At 31.6% G+C, this 20,126-nt stretch overlaps 2 protein-coding genes across 2 annotated transcripts; one reads left to right on the top strand and one right to left on the bottom strand.

Annotated features, from left to right (window-relative positions):
- Positions 1 to 1,046: 1,046 nt before the first annotated feature.
- Positions 1,047 to 5,357, bottom strand: LOC146942708 (Signal recognition particle, SRP9/SRP14 subunit). Its single transcript, XM_085756759.1, has 4 exons — positions 5,169 to 5,357; positions 4,499 to 4,592; positions 4,206 to 4,315; positions 1,047 to 1,493 (listed from the first exon to the last, which is right to left on the bottom strand). Exons 1-4 carry the CDS (start codon positions 5,340 to 5,342, stop codon positions 1,338 to 1,340), a joined length of 534 nt encoding a protein of 177 aa, XP_085612885.1. The 5' UTR covers positions 5,343 to 5,357; the 3' UTR covers positions 1,047 to 1,337.
- Positions 5,358 to 8,106: 2,749 nt separating this feature from the next.
- Positions 8,107 to 11,768, top strand: LOC146942707 (uncharacterized). Its single transcript, XM_085756758.1, has 3 exons — positions 8,107 to 8,680; positions 10,697 to 10,777; positions 10,912 to 11,768. The coding sequence occupies exons 1-3, from the start codon at positions 8,305 to 8,307 to the stop codon at positions 11,328 to 11,330; spliced, it is 876 nt and encodes a 291-aa protein (XP_085612884.1). The 5' UTR covers positions 8,107 to 8,304; the 3' UTR covers positions 11,331 to 11,768.
- Positions 11,769 to 20,126: the final 8,358 nt, after the last annotated feature.

The raw sequence follows: 20,126 nt of genomic DNA, 5'->3' as shown, positions 1-20,126 counted from the left end.
ATTCAATACAATATTTATTGTTTCATTCTATTTTAAGATCCTTATCTTGTAATTACATCACTTTTTTACGTAAAAAGTTTATTGTTAAATACCCTGAAAAAATTAGATTTTTAGTTGTTTTTACCTTTTTATCACCAGAAAATTATTTAAATTTAATAATTCTAAATATAAGTATTTTATTCTTGAAAAAAGTAAAGGGATGACTTATTTTTACAAAATCATAACTAGAAAACCAAGTACTACCTCCGTCCCAATTTAATTGACACAATTTTGTTTTTCACACATATTAAGAAAAATGTATAAATAAAGGGGGAAGTGGAATATATTGTATTGGGAATTATAAAAGTAGTATTATTTAGTGTTATATTGTATTGGGAATGATGAAAGTTGTATTGAAAATTGAAATGGGTCAGTTATTTTGGGACACTTTTTTTTAGAAAATGTGTCAGTTATTCCGGGACGGATGGAGTAACTAATAGTTAACAACCACATTATCATAAATAAATATTCCTTTTTAGTTTTATCAAGTAATAGATGTACATATCAAATAATAGATGCTCATATAGTGTATTATAAATCAGATACATTAATTATTCAATTAGTTTAAAAAAAGAAATATTGGCTTGTAAGTACTACGATGGTTAACCAATTTGCTTAAAAGTCAAAAGTCAACTTCATCTGTATATCCTGTCAAAAAAAAAAAAAAATCATCACCTTTTGTACACGGATGTCATCCATTCTCTTTATTAAACAGAAAAGCCATGTCCGTTCTAAGTTGGCTTGTTTTGGTTGTTTTGTTTGTTTGTTAGTTAGGGTTGTTGACCCCTTTATCAGCACGAATAAACTACCTTTCTTCTACTGTTTCTTCCATAGAACGCTAAAATCTACTGCCTCTGTTAATGTTGATATTTTGTTGGATGATAAACAACAGTTTTAAAGAATTAAGAACCAATTTGGGACTGGTAATTTATTTGGTGAAAAAAGATATCAATAACTGCACACCTGTGGTGCAACAATCATAAACGGAATCATGGTTCAATGAGATATTTGGGACCAAAAGATTAACTACCTCAAAATAATATCAATAGGGGAAAAGAAATATATCCTGAAGAAAATTCAATTTATAACCTCCGAAGGAACTGAAGGAAAATTTTCACAAATTCCCAATTCAATGAACAGTTACCTAACTATCTTAGTTATCTTTTCCACCCATTTCGATTACTCCTTCACTCTGCAACTCCAAAAAGTATGTGTAGCCGAGCATCCTTTAGATGAAAATAAAGGATGCAGGAAACTAAGTTTGTGCAGAATACCAAACAGAAAAGGCAGAGATCACTTCAAGTCTTCTTCGGCCTCTTTGAACTTCCTTCTCTTTTGTCGATCTCTGCAGACTTCTTCTTATCCTTCCTTTCTCTCTTCTTCAAAGCAGTCATGTGGGCCTTTAATATAGTTGCATAAGAAGCTTGAAAGCGTTGATGATCCTTTGGGCCAACCTTTCAAATGACAATCCAGTAAAATTAAATATTAGAAGTGGAAAAGAAAACTTACATAAACATGAAAAGCATGGAGAGAAGGGAAGAGTAGAAATAGCCAAAGAGATATGGGGGGACTCGCGCATGATGTTTCATCCAATTCAAAAACAAAATCTACATAAACTAGGCAACTAACAAGAATTCTTCACTTAGGGCATGTTTGTATTCATTTATTATAATTTATCCAGTGACAAGCTATTCAACTTATTTCCATAAACTCTCAAGGATTGCTTATGAAAACAAACCTTAGATGTACATAAATTATGTACATGAATCAAGTGTGGAAGGAATCCAAAAAGATTTGCTAATTTGGACAGTCATACCGAAATTGAAGATTTAGCAAGAATGTGTGATGTTCACTTACCTAACTTCAATTCTGTTTTGAATGAGTGATAGTATCTCCATAATTGAACTTTTTAAGTGATATTTGACATGTTGAGGATAAGAAAATAAAGGATCTTAAAGATATAACCAAAGGTTAAAGTGTAGCTTATAACTAACTTGACCCTAAAGTGTTAATAGGAGCCCAAAACCAAGTAAGGTGGCAAGCTAGATAACAAACTTTGATTAATTGATCAAGCCTAATTACATAAACCCAAATGGCATTAACATAAGCAGAGCCAAGATAACATCTATGATAAGGCATTACCAAACAGCAAAATGAAACAGAGTCAAGAGATGATCCCTTCTGTTGCCCTTCATTTTCATGCCTTACCTAAAACTAATTGTGCTAATATTCTTGATGGTGTATGAAAAATAATATTCGGTCACTGATATTTTAAAAAACGACTTAATAATTACATGCTATTCTGGGCCTAAATAACATCGAAAATCAGCTTAGGGAGACAGGGAATCCATTCAAGTGAAATGTAGTCACCAGAGTATAGCACAAACCAAAAGATCTACCAGTAAAAAAATTGGTAGATATTAGGACAACACATTTCACAGCATAAACTAACTGCAACGTTTTCCACAAAAGTAGGTTGTACCATAACATATAAAACATGTTTCAAATTCAAGAAGCTTTTCCACTGAAATCACATCTCCAGCTCAAATGTCCATTCCAATAAATAAAAGCAAAGATCGAAGTTATCTTCAAGAGAACTGATGCAGGAAAGATTGATAGGAGGTGCTTGGAATATTTAAACCATAATATTCATGATATTAATAGTTTCATAAATCCCTTTGAACTAGTTTTAAGAAATTCATTCATGTTGTTCAAAACAAAGCTTATTTTTGAACTAGTTTATAACGTCACAAGGAAGAACTTGCAGAGTTATTCAGAAAAATCTGCATAATTTTTAATATAGCCAGCTTGACCCTGAAAAGTATAGGAAGTTAGGAACACAAAACCAAGTAAGGTACCAAGCTAGACAACAATCTTTGATGAATTGGTCAAGATTCAAGCCTAATTGCCTAAGCTCAAATTGCACCAACAAAAGTATAGCCATGGTTGGTTGTAACCCGTGTACAATATACATATATAACACCATTAATGATTATTGAGGTGTTATCGAGCAAAATGAAATAGAGTCGAGAGATTGTTCATTTTGTTTCACTTTATTTTCATGGTTTGGTCTACAATTAGTTTTTAAATAATATTCCGCACAAGCATGCCATAATACACAAAACAATTTTCAAAGTTGAGAAATATTTCTACTGGAATTATATCTCCAACTCAATTGTCTGGTCCAATAAATAAAAGCAAAGATCAGGAAATCTCCAAAAGAACTGATGCAGGAAAGATTGATAGGAGATGTTTGGCATATTTAAACTATAATTTATGGTATAACCAGTTTTGTAAATCCCTATGAAAGTTTTTTACAGAATTCATGTTGTTTATAATAAAACATGGCTTAGAAGTTAGAACTAGTTCAATATCAAATATTTTTCAGTAAATCTTTGTTAATCTGTTTTGAACTTCAGAATTAGTATAAATGTTCAGTAAATGTAAATCTTTGTGAACCTGTTTTGAACTTCAGAATTAGTATAAATATAGGAAGAAAGAGAAATATGGAAACTTTTATTTCTTTACATTTGAATTCGTTTTGACATAAATGATGTTCCAATAAGAACTGGTTTTTCAAGTGTGAGAAAGTAATAAACATACAAGATCATGAAACCACCTCCAATTGACCTGCTTATCCTGTTTTTGGAGTTTGGAAAGCACGCTAAAGATTTATTATATGCAAGCCATGCAGTGAATCTTTATTTATTTATCTTTCATTTATTTCTCTGTGGTGAAAAATCAGTCTATTCTAATCAAGGGCTTTTCACCAACACTAACAGCAAAGCAAAAATTACATTTTGGAATGAGACAAATACAACATGAAAACTGAAATTTAGATAAATCCACATTCACATAAAATATATATTATGCAACAAGTGAATTAATTTAAAAAGAACATTGTTTGATGATTAAACACGATAAAATATACATATGCACAATAAAAAAGCGGACATATGGGCACATTAGTCTCTGTCTACCCGTTAGCCTTGATTAAGAAACTCCTATAAGTTAGAAGCCAATCAAAATGTGCCTAAAAATTTAATGCCTAAATAGCCAGAAGGTTGTATTTCACTAAGTAACCTAGTAAAATATTGCAAGAGTTCATCTAACAACATAGTTTTAATTAAAAGCATAGTGAAAACAACAAACTCAAAGATACATACCGTAGTAGAAATTGTCTTTTTCCCATTGGTGGCACGTATAAGGCATCTATACTCAATTGCTTCACCAGCAGTAACCAATTTATTCTGCTGAACTTTGGATTTCAAGGATGCTGGAAGATAGAAGAAAACGCAACAACAACAAAAATACAAAAATAAGTTAATGAACATATAAAACCAAAACCTTCACTCAACCTAGCAAATAAAATGGTTAAATATGTTTTTGATCCTATAAATATCTATATGGACTAGACATATTTTATTTAACCCCAAATGAAAACAACATTAAAACATACATCGTTTGAGAGTAACCCAAACAGTGCCCTTCTCAGTGCTGCGCTCGAACATGCTGGTGAGTTCATTGAGAAACGGATCTAACTGTAGCAGAACCTAGTAAAATCGGGAAACGCAGTGGTCATTAGGATTAAAATGATTCAGAAAGATCCCTTAGTACATTGATTAATGACATAATACTACGTTAACACTGATTCGTTGTAGATCAAGACAACATGATGATTTTTCCAGATGAATGTGGTCCAAAATTCAAATGAAAATAAAAGATTAAAAATTAAAAAATGACAATATTTTCTTAAGTAAATCTACACAATTGAAGAAGCTTTAAAGGTCACGGCCGCATATAAGTCAGAATGCCATCTTCCGCTTTGCTCCTCACTGTTTAACTATGTAGCACTGGCACTCATGACCAAATCTAATCAAAGACGTGTCAATATCTAACACCGAGACAAACTGATTACATTCAATTATATCATTTTCTCAAATTATTATCACTGTCGACGTGTGTTTGTGCCCGGATTCAGTTTTTTATAGCTATCTAATCAAATCACATACAACTCACGATTTCATCATGAAGCAATAGATCAATGAATATTATAATTCGCAGATCCGATCAATTTAACAGAGGGAAAAATCTAGAGCTTAAAATTGATTGTTGAGATTAAAATTTACCATGATCGAGTAGCAGCTGTAACGTTTGCGGGATGGTTGCGATGAAAAATTGACGGAGAGAAACCCTAAAACACTGCTAGAGACGAGTAGAGAAAAAAGAAGAAAGTTGAAGAAGAAAGGAAATATTTGGTTTATGATAATGGGCTTGGACTTTTTCTGATCCAAGATAATCATGGACCAATTTATTATTTATTTCTAATTTTATTTTTTTATTTTTCTTTGACACATTAAAATAGTTAAATATGTGTTTACTCCTGTAAAATTGAGACTTTCAAGTTTAGTCATTTCATTCTTTTTATTTCACTAACGCATGTAAATTATGAACAGTTTTATTACACTAACGCATGTAAATTATAAATGGTTTTTTATATGAAATTTTAGTTTTAATTAAAATCTATATTTATACCATATGTAAAGAAAACTACACCTTTCAGCATTTTTTGGTTAGATTTTTCTTTCTAAAAATACCATTAACTTTAAATACAAATAACACGTATAACAAATAGATTTATACTATATTTATATTATATATAAAGAAAAATACCATTTTCAGCACTTTTGGGTTGAATTTTTTCTTTCCAAAAATACCCTTAATTTTAAATACAAATAACACATGTAACAAATAAATGTTCTTACCTCATTGCGATGTTTTGGCCCATAGGGTTTTAGATACAGTGATGTATAATGTTTATATTAATTTGTCTAAATTGTGATCCCCTATCAATCCTTCTTGTTTTCTCACACAATTTCTATCTTGCCCCTAAATCGATTTACTTGTGTTGTTTTCATCACCACTCATTTCAATCCATACAAATTATTACAGTGTTCCCTAATATTCCTCTATGTTGCAATTTATGGTAGTGTTGCTCGGGTTTTCACACAACCACAATCATGTTTCCTTACAACGCTTTGGTTGTGTGAGTGATCTCTCGACCATATTTGAAATTCTAACTCATCATTTATGCGATTTCTCGACCATTGCAATCATTTATGCGATTAATCACCCTCTACCTCGTGTATATTTTACTGCCATCGATGTCTTGTCATTTGTTGAAATAACTTTTGACCGCTTATTTAAAAGCCACCACGACAACTTAGTGGTTTGACCACTTCATCGTTTGTTAGTGTTTTTATGATTTCATTGTTATGCTTTTTTGTTTGTGTTTTTCCTTTCTCAATTATAATCAAAGCTGAACTCCACATGTTTGTTGAAATACTTGAGAAATACATGTTTTATCACCAACATATTTTGAGGATGAGGCTAACGATGTGTATCACCGATTTTGGCACATACGACTTGTCAACAAGTGATTAAATTGGTCATCTTAGAGACTATCAATGGTCGATTTTAGTGAACACTTGCAAATATATTTTTTCCACAGCTGAATGTCAAATACCGTTCATCTTAAATTTTTACCCACCTTTGACCATTTGGCAAAGAAATTAGATTTGTTGTTAGTATTTTAGTGAACCTTTGATTTGTCAACGCTTTATTAGCTTATGAACTTGTTTTATGTATAATTAGTGTGTATCTAGCCAGCCATTTTAATCACTTTTATTCATCCCAAGTTATGGATGCGGATGACATACTTCACCATTCTTTGGATTGTATTACTATTATTTTAGGATTTCAACGATTGTAGTTATGTTAGTTTAAAAAAATATGTAATCATCTAGTTCGAAAACATATCTTTATTTAACAAAATAAGAGTAGATGCCGCAATTATATCATAATATCAAATAATTCTTGAAATAAAGTCATGCTTTTTTTCGCATCAAATATCCTCTACATGCAACATAAGCCATAATTGAATAGGACAACGGTGGATAACACGCTTATGAAAGATTTGTATTATCATGATTGAATTTAGAAATAAGATTTACGGTTAAGTTGAAAAATATCCCTTAACAAAATCATGAATTTGTTAAATTAACATCACCTAATATTTTTAACTTCTTATAAAAAAAACTTAATTTTATCTTCCTCAAACTTTAATCATTTAGAGGATCCGAATCCCAATTTAATGATCAAAACAATCCGGTAATTCCGATCGGACCAGTTATTTTTGGCGATCCTCCACTCTTTTTTGTTAAGCAGCATGCCATAAATTCACCTTTTACATACCAATTATTTTTGGCGATCCTTCACCATTTTTTTGTCAAGTAGCGTCGTAGATAGAAATTCATATTTATATTTTATAAGGTGAATATACAGGGTGTCTGAGCTCGAACACCAACCATGCATACATTATGCATTTGTCTCTGCCAATTAAAGCAAGTTCGTAGACCTCCCTCCACATTTTTTTAATTACATTACAATAAATTAAAATCCAAAGTAGTAACTTGTAAGGATGTTATGTCTTGTGAGCTTACCTCAAGATATGAATAATCCAATAATATATGCAAGGTTTGGATTCGTTGTCATGCATAATCTTTTGAGCTAGTACTATTTTGAGCTTCATTGTCATGCATAATCTTTTGGCTAGTACTAAAAAGGGGTAATAGTCACTTTGGTCCCTGAAATTGTAATGAGTAGTCAAAACAGTTCTTCAATGTATCAAAACTTCAAAGTAGTCCCTGATTGTGCATTTTGTTAGTCAAAATAGTCCTTAATGTTAAAATATTTCATTAATATTGTCAGATTAGTCCTCCAATATACTTACTTATTGTCATATTATTCCTTATAAGCAGTACATGTTTATTGTCATTTTAGTCCCTATATGAAAAGAGTTACTGTTAACATTGAGAGGTTATTTTTAGTGTCAAGGACTATTTTAACTAACAGAATGCACAATCAGGGACTATTTTGAAATTTTGATACAATGAAGAACTAAAATGACTAATCATTACATATTCAGAGACTAAAGTGACTATTACCGCTACTAAAAAATATTGTTCGTCACCTGTATAAAAAATTAATAAAATTGAAAAAACATTCATTTCATTCATGTTTAGTTCCACCGTTTAATCATTTTTAATTGGAGATTCAAACCCTAATCCTTCAATTACAATTTTGAACCACTTTCACTCCGCAAGACAGATTTCAGTGATTAAATTCATCAGAGTTAGGGTTTTAATAAACCAATCTGGAAGAAATTGGAAACCCTAATTTAGAAGCCGGTTGCTGTTTCCGTCGATGTCGATCATCAGCGACGCGCTTCGGCAAGCGTTTATGCCGAAGCGCGAGTACGAGAGTCTCAGAGAAGAAGAAAAAGCATGGGGCAAGCTTCAAAGACCAGTGACAATTTCATTTGTGGCTATAATTTGGCTTGCAATCATTATTTCTACCGTTATCAGTTTGAAGATAGTGTTTCCCGCTAGCGATAGGAAGAGACCGTTCTGCGTTCGGAAAATTCAATCGATGGAAATCGGAATGAAAGGTCGCTCTTATTCGGATTTGATTCCTGGTGCTTTTTATCTTACTGATCAAGAGATTGCTGATTATTATTGGATGGTCGTGTTCATTCCTTCTTTAATCGTTTTCGTCCTTTCCGGTGTCTATCTCATTGCTGGTAAGAAATTTAATTTTATCTTTGCTTTCTATGAGTGTTTAATTTTATCTGATTATTATCGCCATGCGTAGCTAGAAAATAAAAGGATATTAGCGTATGTTTGGATTCACGGTGAGTTTAACAGAATCTCAGAGTTGAATCACAGTGACAGTGATTTTACAAAAGCTACATTTTTTGAGCTTCTGTAAAACCAGGGTCTACACCTACCCAGAGATGAGATTGCATGTAATTTTTTCAGAGTTTTGATTTGAAAATATTTATAGTTGCAATGTGATATAATAAATAAGACAATATAGGTAGCAGACTGCAGTTCCTTTGAGACGGAGGATTTTTTGGCATTGAAACAAATTTCAAGAGTGTGCTGGTAGAAAATAGGGAGAGTTCAACTGTAGATATAATCCTTTTCATGGTGAAATCACAGCTATAAGGAAAAAGCTTTGAATTAAAAGTATAGAAATTAGAAAGCCTAATGAAGATGGTTAATGTCAATAAAATATTAAACGAGAGAGAGATAGAGAGAGAGAGAGAGAGCCGTGATGCTTAGAATGGAAATTGTCTTGATTTCTCCATAAACTTGTCTAGTTTATGATTTTTGGAAATTAGAATGCAAAGACAAACTATAGTTATAGATCTTGTTATTTGCTGTATGTAGAAGTATGCGATTGTCCTCTTTATAAATTTGAATCTAAGATTTATAGTATTCTAGAGGATTATTAGAGAATTTGACCACTTGGTGCTTTTCTGGAAATCTTCCTTGCATTTGTGTAACTTTTATCACTTGATTCATTTCTAAGATGAAAGTCGAGAAGGGGAAGTGTCAATTTTAGAGTAGAGTAGTGCCACATTCTCAAATCTTGGATGTACAACTTTACATAACCATATAGTTTGCTTCATCCAAATCAAATAATTTTACTTTTTCAACCTAAGAGAAGCAACCGATACCAGCTGCAGCCTGCACCAATTTGTCAATTCAAGAGTTGCACAAATTCCATCTCTGTTATGTTGGACTGTTTCTGTTTCTCATTTGTACTTCAGTACAATCGACCTTGTTGGATTTTTTCAATAACAGGACAGTTCCAACCATGTAATTTCCTTTTACAGATTTCTCAAATAACGTGATTTTAAGATTGCCAGCCACATTATCATGCTCTGGACTATATTTAATCTATAGCTTAAGTTGTTGCCAGAACTAATCCTTTTTTAATTGTCTTCTTGAATTGATGATCTTGAACATATTTGATGGTTTGTGGTGCCAACAGCTAAGAGCATATTTGAATATAAGTTTGCTAACTATGGTTTTATTCAATAGGAAAACATATATCTATTTTGCCAAACATACTGCAAATTAAGGTGCAAACTGCAATCCAATAGGGAGAGTTGGGGTAGCACCTATAGTAGAAAAGATGGTAGAAAATAGGCTTAGGTGGTTTGGACTAGAGAGAAGACCTATGTTGTAGTAAGAAGAGTAGATCAGATGGAGGAGAGTCAGATCAAAATAGGGAGAGGAAGACCTAGAAAAACTTTAAGAGAAACTATTAGGAAAGGTTTAGAGATTAATGAGTTGGATCCAAATATGGTGTATCATAGACCATTATGGTGTAATTTGATCCATTTAACCGACCCCACTTAGTGGGATAAGGCTTGGTTGTTGCTGTTTATTTTGCCAAACTGCAAATTAATGTGCAAACTGTAATCCAAATATTTATTTAAAGAATGATTTTCCATTCTCTATTTTGTACTTCCCCTCTTGATCCATAACTTGTTTTTTACTGTACTATACACATCCTATTTTATAACACTTCTCTTCTTTAGTAGTGCAGTATTATTTGATTGTTTATAAATAAACACCTATTTTATATTCCTGGTATATTATCTTGTTTAACTAGAAGGTAATTCTGTTTTTTGGTGTGAAAAATGACTTGTCAACTTCATTCAAAAGCTTTATGCCATAATTATGGAGAATATATTTTTGCCTTTGCCGATGTTTTAGTATTTTATATTATAATTATCTTGCAGGTATCACTGTAGCTTATTCTGCTCCAACAAGGCATGGATGCTTGAAGGTGGTTGACAATAATTATTGTGCCTCAAGACGGGGTATGATTCCTCTACTGTCTGATATTTTCACTTATGTCCTTCTGTGCACTTTCAGTTAAGGCCTCATTTTTCATCTGACACTGGAGAATTTTTTTGGTTCAATTAATTGAAGTTTTATATTGGATAACCTACAGGTGGCGTCCGCTGTCTATCCATCTTGAATCTTATATTTGCCATCATCTTTGGTCTTCTTGCCTTGTTTCTTGGTTCAAGTCTCTTGACATTCATGAGCAACTGCTCTACACCTTTGTTTTGGTGCTATGAAGTTGCATCGTGGGGACTGGCTGTTCTATACGGTGGCACTGCCTTCTTCCTTAGGAGAAAGGCAGCTTTGATTCTTGATGAGGGGAGCTTTAGTGGACGAAATCTAGGTCTCGAAATGTTGGAAACGACTCCCCTGGAAGTCACACCAGAGGTGGAAAGACGTGTTAATGAAGGTTTTAAAGCATGGATGGGTTCGTCCCTTCTTTCTTCTGATGAAGAAGATGAACCCGACAGTTATGAGGAGGCACCTCATTTAACACATACTAACTCAAACAGGCAAATACCGTGAACTCGATAAATTCAGTTCTAAGAAGTTGGCACTATCTTTCAAGCCTTTCATGAATTGAAGAATGCTATGATGGGTGGAATTCAGTTTTGGACAAATAATTGTTTCAGCATGTATCATAAGACGAGAATAACAATTACAAATGTTGGTTAAAGGAGTATGGACTTGATGCTCCTTTGGACGAGGATAACAATTACAGATGTTGGTTAAAGGAGTATGAACTTGATGCTCCTCTGGACGAGGATTTCACCTCATATATTAGGGATCTAGGTAGTTTAGTTTGTTAATATTTATGAATTTGTTAATGACCAAGCTTTGTCTTCCTGAGGTGGATGGCATAGCACTCTTGCTAATCTCTGTTCGTGCTCACTTGTTTTACATGGTTTGTGTGCTTCATTTGGAGCTACTTAATAGATAAAGTGGTTTTTACTTTTGCGTGAAGTTATAGGCCATAGAGTAATCTTGAAGCTTCAAAAGATCACGTTTGGGAGCTTGTCGCTGAGCATTTTTCCACAGCTTTGTGCTTGGCACTTGGCAAGTAGTCAATATCTTAAGATAATGAATTTCTTGATGTTTAAATATTTTCTATTTGAAAAAAAAAAAAAAGAAGCTCAGCATAATTTGAATCTGAGGTAGGTTCCAGACAATTTTGACCTGTTCTCACCTTAAGTGCAATCTAGCATTTTTTTTTTCTTCAAGTAAGCTAGTGGCTAGATTCACATATAATATGGTGGAGAAGTGGGGGGAATCTGGGGTTCGAACCCCGACCCATGGACATAATGTCTCTGGGAGCTACCAATTGAGCTACATTTAGGGGATATTTTTATTAAGGGTCTTGCTAATCAGTGTCCTTAGGGCAATGGTTAAGAAATCTCCAAATATAAATTTTGTCTTGGAAATATAACATGTTACTGTTGATCAAGAAATGATTACACAACTTTTTCATAAAAACTTACTTGTATTGGTTAACATTCTCCTTTTTCATAAACTCTGTATTGACGCAACCGTAAAGAATAATTGCATTGCCCTATTTATAAATAGAGATGAAAATTAATTTGACTATTGATTGGAACTAATAATTTTTAATCAATACTTCGGTTTCAATTAACTTTGACGTCCTTATATTGCACAACAACTCATTATTGCAAAGTTACTTATTTTAGTACTTTAACCAATGTCCCAAGAACACTAGTTAGCATTCTCCTTTATTTATTGATGTGAAGTATCTATCCACTTTGACGATAACTAATTTTTGTAGGAGAATCTCCTTGTCTACTTTTTCGTGAGATCTCCCCTTCCAACCGCATTCATAAAATTTAAAGGGTCTTATAGAGACATCCAACTTTGTGAATGTCTCGTTATTAAATATCTTGAGAGAGAGAGAGAGAGAGAGAGAAAGAGAGAGAGAGAGAGAGAGAGAGAGAGAGAGAGAGAGTTTAATCGTCCAATGCAGGTTTCTCACATAATTTTACAATAAACAATTTCTCTTAATAAAAACTTACCATTTTTAATTGTCTTGACATATGCAATATTGTACTGATAGACAAATCATTATTTAAAATTTATTTGAATTAAGTTCAGCCTAAAGCGAATTTAAATTTTCAAAATAAAACTAAAAAATGGATTTTATTTGTATGTATTGTTAGTGTAAAATTATTTTACACATATATTCAAATAACATATTGTTAGAATATTTAACGTGTTTAAAAACACGTGAGTTGTCATATTTATTAGCTGATGAGATTAGGGTCCTCGTGAACTTAACTTAATCGATAAAAACAATTTATAATATATGTGGAGACCATGTTCGAACCTCAAACATCCTATTTTTCACATTTAAAATGTGTGACAAAATGGGGGTAACACACCATTGAATGTATATATAAAACTAGAATTTTGACCCGTGCAACGCACGAGTTTTGTCGACTATAATAGAGACCAATGAATAATCTTTAACCCGTAAGATCATAGGTCGATCAATAAACACAAATTAGATTATTAGAGATACAATATTAAAAACAAATTTGTCTTACTGTGTCCTTCAATGACACTTGAATCTTATCAAATTTTACATTTTAGTTTTGGAAAACAGATCAATTAAAGACTGTTATTTTATTTTATCAAAATATATTATTGGGGCATTATCTTATCATTTTTTTAAAAAAAAATTATAAAGAAAAAAGAATTTAATATTATATTGTTGCACGAGTCAATTTTATTTATTACTTTTATAGTTAAACATCAAAAATTGACTTGTAATAATTGTTTTAAATTTCTACTAACATGAAAAACAAAGTCACTTCAATTAATAGAAATTTTAAATCACACGTACAACTCTAAAAAGAATAATTACAATTGATATTTACTAAAAGTAATAATATATTTTTCCAACCAAATACATATCATATCTGCATATATCATAGAATTTAATAATAGAAGAGATCTTATACAATGTATTAATTATTTTGAAGATGTGTGTGCTCTTGGTTGAAGAGCTGTGTATTTTCCAACGGGTATAACAATAGATGTAATTTAATGCAGTTCATCGTTCCTAACAATTTTTTTTGAATTTCAAATTGACGAAGTGTTGGAAGGAAATACATAATTAGGTTAGCACTTAGCAATTAATGCGGATCATTTAAAAGAAACTAGAACGCCGACCCGTGCAACGCACGGGTCTCACGGGCAGGAATAATTTGATACATTATAAAACGAATAATTAATAAAGTTTTTAGTCCCTATAAATATATCAAATTTAGTTTTTAGTCCTCGTAAATTTTTTTGATAGATTTTGGTTTCTATAAAAAATTTCAGCACGTAGTTTAGTCCCTATTAAATTAAAATTTATTTAATTATGCTTAAAATTTTAAATTTTTTAATGATCTGTTACATACTTGTTTAAAACATTATAAAATGTTCCTTCGCTTAAACACATACTAAGCAAAGGCAAGCAGACTAACTTGGTTTTATCAATCTGTACTTTTAATTTAACATGTGAATGCGTGGGATCTAGTTACTTAAGCCAAATCAGTATTGGGTTTTCTTCATCAAGCATACCAACTTGGTGAATGACTATCTAACATTCAGAAAAATATTAACACCTTCCGGAGGTAAATCTAAAAATAAATTTCGTACATTTAGAGGTCGAAGCGCTAATAAAAGACAATGATAATAAATTGTTGAATTAATACTTATGCCAATGAATAAATTTATTTAGGTGGACTGGAAAAAGTTTCCTTAGCTAAGTAAATATAGACGACACAGCAACTTGAAGAAAATTAAAAACCAAACTGTAAAAAACAAAAGGAAAAAACACAGATTATTTAATGTCTGATTTATGCAGATTGAAGGAATTCGATAACAAAGCAAACGACTCTAGCATTCGAGCAAGCTAAACATCTCTGTCGTCCTTGTGCTCAATTTTGACACGAACAACTCTGGTAGGTTTTGTGGCCGACGTCTGGCCAGCTTCATCATCATCAACAGCCACATATTCAATGCTTTTAGAGGACCTCTTAGCACCTGTTTTGGTGGTTGGTGTGTCAATCACACATGTATTGCTGCATGAGTCCTCAGCCTCTGGTACATCCTGCAGACATTGGCGGCAAACAATTTGATCAATTGTGTTACGGATTAAACCTTTACGGACTCATGAAAGATTAATGTAATAATTACCATCTGAACATTTGAATTGTTTGGCGCAGCACAATCCACACTAAGCTCAACAACAGATCCATCGTCGGAGTTATTAATTGTATTTGTTTCTCTACTGACTTTAGTCTCGTAGAGCTAACGTGCCTGCATGCACCTTCCATTCCACCGTAAAGACTCATCGCCACTGTATCAGAACACTTTTCACCACTGTTGCCTCCATCGATTCCTCACCGAACAGATCAGTTACCATACATTGATTGATTAGTAACTAATTTAGTAAGGGAACCATAGTTTCAATTATAAAATTAAAAAAGTGTACCAAAAATTATATTAGGAGAATACCAGCACACAGATTTGTTAGCAAACAAATGAATAGTCACGTAACCGTTTAAAATTTCAGAGTAAACTTAAAAATGTCGTGATTTTATAGGAACTAAACATATTTATTTATAAACATAAAATTTCATTAGATATAGATAAAGAAACTATAAATTGTAATAAGTTAAATATAAAGTATGTAAATAAATTAAAAATTAAAAATATAATTATGTCTATATATACTATATTTTATTACCGTGTTTTTTAAATTCGTTTAAATATTATTTTAATTAATGGTTAAGAAAAGGGAAAATTTCTTATACGATATTTAGTGTGACAATAACAATAGTTAAATATCATAGTAATATGAAATCATGAATATAAATATGATAAAGGGCGACAACGGATTATACCCATGTTGGAGAATCGACTTAAACTAAACAATTTTAGAAGCTACTATGCATGTGTTTGATTATGCGGTGACCAAAATTGAGTTTGATTGAATTGATTTTATATATTTTTTTGAAAAATAAAAGAAGGATTATATTAATTGGAAATGGATCCCAAATTTCTTTTGGATTTTCTTCTACCCAAATCTTATTTAAAAGACTTAAACGCACTTTTGGCCCCTAACTTTATCATAGTTGCAATTTTGGTCCCCTATTAAAAAAACCACTTTTTAACCCCCTAAGTTTACCCTTTTTTTTTCAACTTTAAGGTCCCCTTAATCTTGACTCTATCAACGCCCACGTGGCTCATCACTTAAGTGAGTTGGACGCCACATGCATTATTTTTCAATTAAATTTAAAAGAAAAAGCCACATGTGTATATTATAATTAAAGAAACAAAAAAGAAAAAGGTAATGGGAAGGGGCGCATGTGACAATCTTCATCTAAAACACAAACAACGATGTGAGCAGTTCAACATCTTACAACATGAACAACAACAAACCACTTATTATCAAAAGAAAAAAAAACTATGGTCCTCTTTAGAAAGAATTTATCAGGCCACACTCATGCTTTCTCACCTACCATTTCTTCTTCCTTTTCATGGATAAGAAAATTCAAGGATGAAGGTGACATTCACAGCCATGGTCGTGTGTATTTATAGTTATACCGTATGAAAGAAAGAAGTAACAAACAACACCTTTGTGTTCTTAGTAAAGTGGATGAAAAAATGGGGGGAAAAAATTAGGTTTAGGGTTAGCTTTACGGATTAAGCATTTACCACGGTTTAGGGTTTATTTTTATCGAGAGAAACAGGTTTAGGGCTTCGTATATATAACCAAAATATTTGCTTCATAAAAAAAAGGCGAGGATAAGAATAAAATTTGTGCGATGCATTTTTTTAGATGGAATTTGTTATGTTAAATTGCAATCGTAAAAGTGTAGAAAATATTTGTTTAAAAAAAAAAAAAAGGAGGATACGAATGAAATTTGTTAGGTTAATTTTTTTTTTTGAAAGGGAAATTTGCTAGGTTAATTAATAAATAAGGATTCGGATGGCCAAAACTATAGGAAAACAAATTTCGGATTTAAGTGAATTGATAACAAATTTCGGATATGACCAAAATTATAATTAGAGATAAATATGAAATAGTTGTTTCGGAAAATAGAAAAGATAAATACGAAATAGTTGTTTCGGAAAATAGAAGAGATAAATATAATATGATCAATGGCTAAAATTGAATGGCGCCTAAATGCGCAAGATCCAATGGTTTAGAAAAGTGGATGAAAAAATGGGGGGAAAAAATTAGGTTTAGGGTTAGCTTTACGGGTTAAGCTTTAGTAAATAAGATTAGGTTTAGGGTTAGCTTTACGGATTAAGCATTTACCACGGTTTAGGGTTTATTTTTATCGAGAGAAACAGGTTTAGGGCTTCGTATATATAACCAAAATATTTGCTTCATAAAAAAAAGGCGAGGATAAGAATAAAATTTGTGCGATGCATTTTTTTAGATGGAATTTGTTATGTTAAATTGCAATCGTAAAAGTGTAGAAAATATTTGTTTAAAAAAAAAAAAGGAGGATACGAATGAAATTTGTTAGGTTAATTTTTTTTTTTTTTGAAAGGGAAATTTGCTAGGTTAATTAATAAATAAGGATTCGGATGGCCAAAACTATAGGAAAACAAATTTCGGATTTAAGTGAATTGATAACAAATTTCGGATATGACCAAAATTATAATTAGAGATAAATATGAAATAGTTGTTTCGGAAAATAGAAAAGATAAATACGAAATAGTTGTTTCGGAAAATAGAAGAGATAAATATAATATGATCAATGGCTAAAATTGAATGGCGCCTAAATGCGCAAGATCCAATGGTTTAGAAAAGTGGATGAAAAAATGGGGGGAAAAAATTAGGTTTAGGGTTAGCTTTACGGGTTAAGCTTTAGTAAATAAGATTTGATCAATTGTGTTACGGATTAAACCTTTACGGACTCATGAAAGATTAATGTAATAATTACCATCTGAACATTTGAATTGTTTGGCGCAGCACAATCCACACTAAGCTCAACAACAGATCCATCGTCGGAGTTATTAATTGTATTTGTTTCTCTACTGACTTTAGTCTCGTAGAGCTAACGTGCCTGCATGCACCTTCCATTCCACCGTAAAGACTCATCGCCACTGTATCAGAACACTTTTCACCACTGTTGCCTCCATCGATTCCTCACCGAACAGATCAGTTACCATACATTGATTGATTAGTAACTAATTTAGTAAGGGAACCATAGTTTCAATTATAAAATTAAAAAAGTGTACCAAAAATTATATTAGGAGAATACCAGCACACAGATTTGTTAGCAAACAAATGAATAGTCACGTAACCGTTTAAAATTTCAGAGTAAACTTAAAAATGTCGTGATTTTATAGGAACTAAACATATTTATTTATAAACATAAAATTTCATTAGATATAGATAAAGAAACTATAAATTGTAATAAGTTAAATATAAAGTATGTAAATAAATTAAAAATTAAAAATATAATTATGTCTATATATACTATATTTTATTACCGTGTTTTTTAAATTCGTTTAAATATTATTTTAATTAATGGTTAAGAAAAGGGAAAATTTCTTATACGATATTTAGTGTGACAATAACAATAGTTAAATATCATAGTAATATGAAATCATGAATATAAATATGATAAAGGGCGACAACGGATTATACCCATGTTGGAGAATCGACTTAAACTAAACAATTTTAGAAGCTACTATGCATGTGTTTGATTATGCGGTGACCAAAATTGAGTTTGATTGAATTGATTTTATATATTTTTTTGAAAAATAAAAGAAGGATTATATTAATTGGAAATGGATCCCAAATTTCTTTTGGATTTTCTTCTACCCAAATCTTATTTAAAAGACTTAAACGCACTTTTGGCCCCTAACTTTATCATAGTTGCAATTTTGGTCCCCTATTAAAAAAACCACTTTTTAACCCCCTAAGTTTACCCTTTTTTTTTCAACTTTAAGGTCCCCTTAATCTTGACTCTATCAACGCCCACGTGGCTCATCACTTAAGTGAGTTGGACGCCACATGCATTATTTTTCAATTAAATTTAAAAGAAAAAGCCACATGTGTATATTATAATTAAAGAAACAAAAAAGAAAAAGGTAATGGGAAGGGGCGCATGTGACAATCTTCATCTAAAACACAAACAACGATGTGAGCAGTTCAACATCTTACAACATGAACAACAACAAACCACTTATTATCAAAAGAAAAAAAAACTATGGTCCTCTTTAGAAAGAATTTATCAGGCCACACTCATGCTTTCTCACCTACCATTTCTTCTTCCTTTTCATGGATAAGAAAATTCAAGGATGAAGGTGACATTCACAGCCATGGTCGTGTGTATTTATAGTTATACCGTATGAAAGAAAGAAGTAACAAACAACACCTTTGTGTTCTTAGTAAAGTGGATGAAAAAATGGGGGGAAAAAATTAGGTTTAGGGTTAGCTTTACGGATTAAGCATTTACCACGGTTTAGGGTTTATTTTTATCGAGAGAAACAGGTTTAGGGCTTCGTATATATAACCAAAATATTTGCTTCATAAAAAAAAGGCGAGGATAAGAATAAAATTTGTGCGATGCATTTTTTTAGATGGAATTTGTTATGTTAAATTGCAATCGTAAAAGTGTAGAAAATATTTGTTTAAAAAAAAAAAAAGGAGGATACGAATGAAATTTGTTAGGTTAATTTTTTTTTTTGAAAGGGAAATTTGCTAGGTTAATTAATAAATAAGGATTCGGATGGCCAAAACTATAGGAAAACAAATTTCGGATTTAAGTGAATTGATAACAAATTTCGGATATGACCAAAATTATAATTAGAGATAAATATGAAATAGTTGTTTCGGAAAATAGAAAAGATAAATACGAAATAGTTGTTTCGGAAAATAGAAGAGATAAATATAATATGATCAATGGCTAAAATTGAATGGCGCCTAAATGCGCAAGATCCAATGGTTTAGAAAAGTGGATGAAAAAATGGGGGGAAAAAATTAGGTTTAGGGTTAGCTTTACGGGTTAAGCTTTAGTAAATAAGATTAGGTTTAGGGTTAGCTTTACGGATTAAGCATTTACCACGGTTTAGGGTTTATTTTTATCGAGAGAAACAGGTTTAGGGCTTCGTATATATAACCAAAATATTTGCTTCATAAAAAAAAGGCGAGGATAAGAATAAAATTTGTGCGATGCATTTTTTTAGATGGAATTTGTTATGTTAAATTGCAATCGTAAAAGTGTAGAAAATATTTGTTTAAAAAAAAAAAAGGAGGATACGAATGAAATTTGTTAGGTTAATTTTTTTTTT

Source organism: Medicago sativa, chromosome 3, assembly GCF_051527215.1.
Source record: "Medicago sativa cultivar Bolivia chromosome 3, Bolivia_mono, whole genome shotgun sequence".
In the NCBI taxonomy this organism is placed as follows: domain Eukaryota; kingdom Viridiplantae; phylum Streptophyta; class Magnoliopsida; order Fabales; family Fabaceae; genus Medicago; species Medicago sativa.
Note: the sequence above shows the minus strand (reverse complement) of the source record. Positions and strands in the feature narration are given on the sequence as shown.

Coding starts and splice junctions, on each gene's coding strand:
- LOC146942708 (XM_085756759.1), bottom strand. CDS start 5,342: ATGATTATCTTGGATCAGAAAAAGTCCAAGCCCATTATCATAAACCAA. Junction 4,593..5,168: donor ACAGCTGCTACTCGATCATG/GTAAATTTTAAT, acceptor CGATTTTACTAG/GTTCTGCTACAGTTAGATCC. Junction 1,494..4,205: donor AAAAGACAATTTCTACTACG/GTATGTATCTTT, acceptor GTCATTTGAAAG/GTTGGCCCAAAGGATCATCA.
- LOC146942707 (XM_085756758.1), top strand. CDS start 8,305: ATGTCGATCATCAGCGACGCGCTTCGGCAAGCGTTTATGCCGAAGCGC. Junction 8,681..10,696: donor CGGTGTCTATCTCATTGCTG/GTAAGAAATTTA, acceptor ATTATCTTGCAG/GTATCACTGTAGCTTATTCT. Junction 10,778..10,911: donor TTATTGTGCCTCAAGACGGG/GTATGATTCCTC, acceptor GATAACCTACAG/GTGGCGTCCGCTGTCTATCC.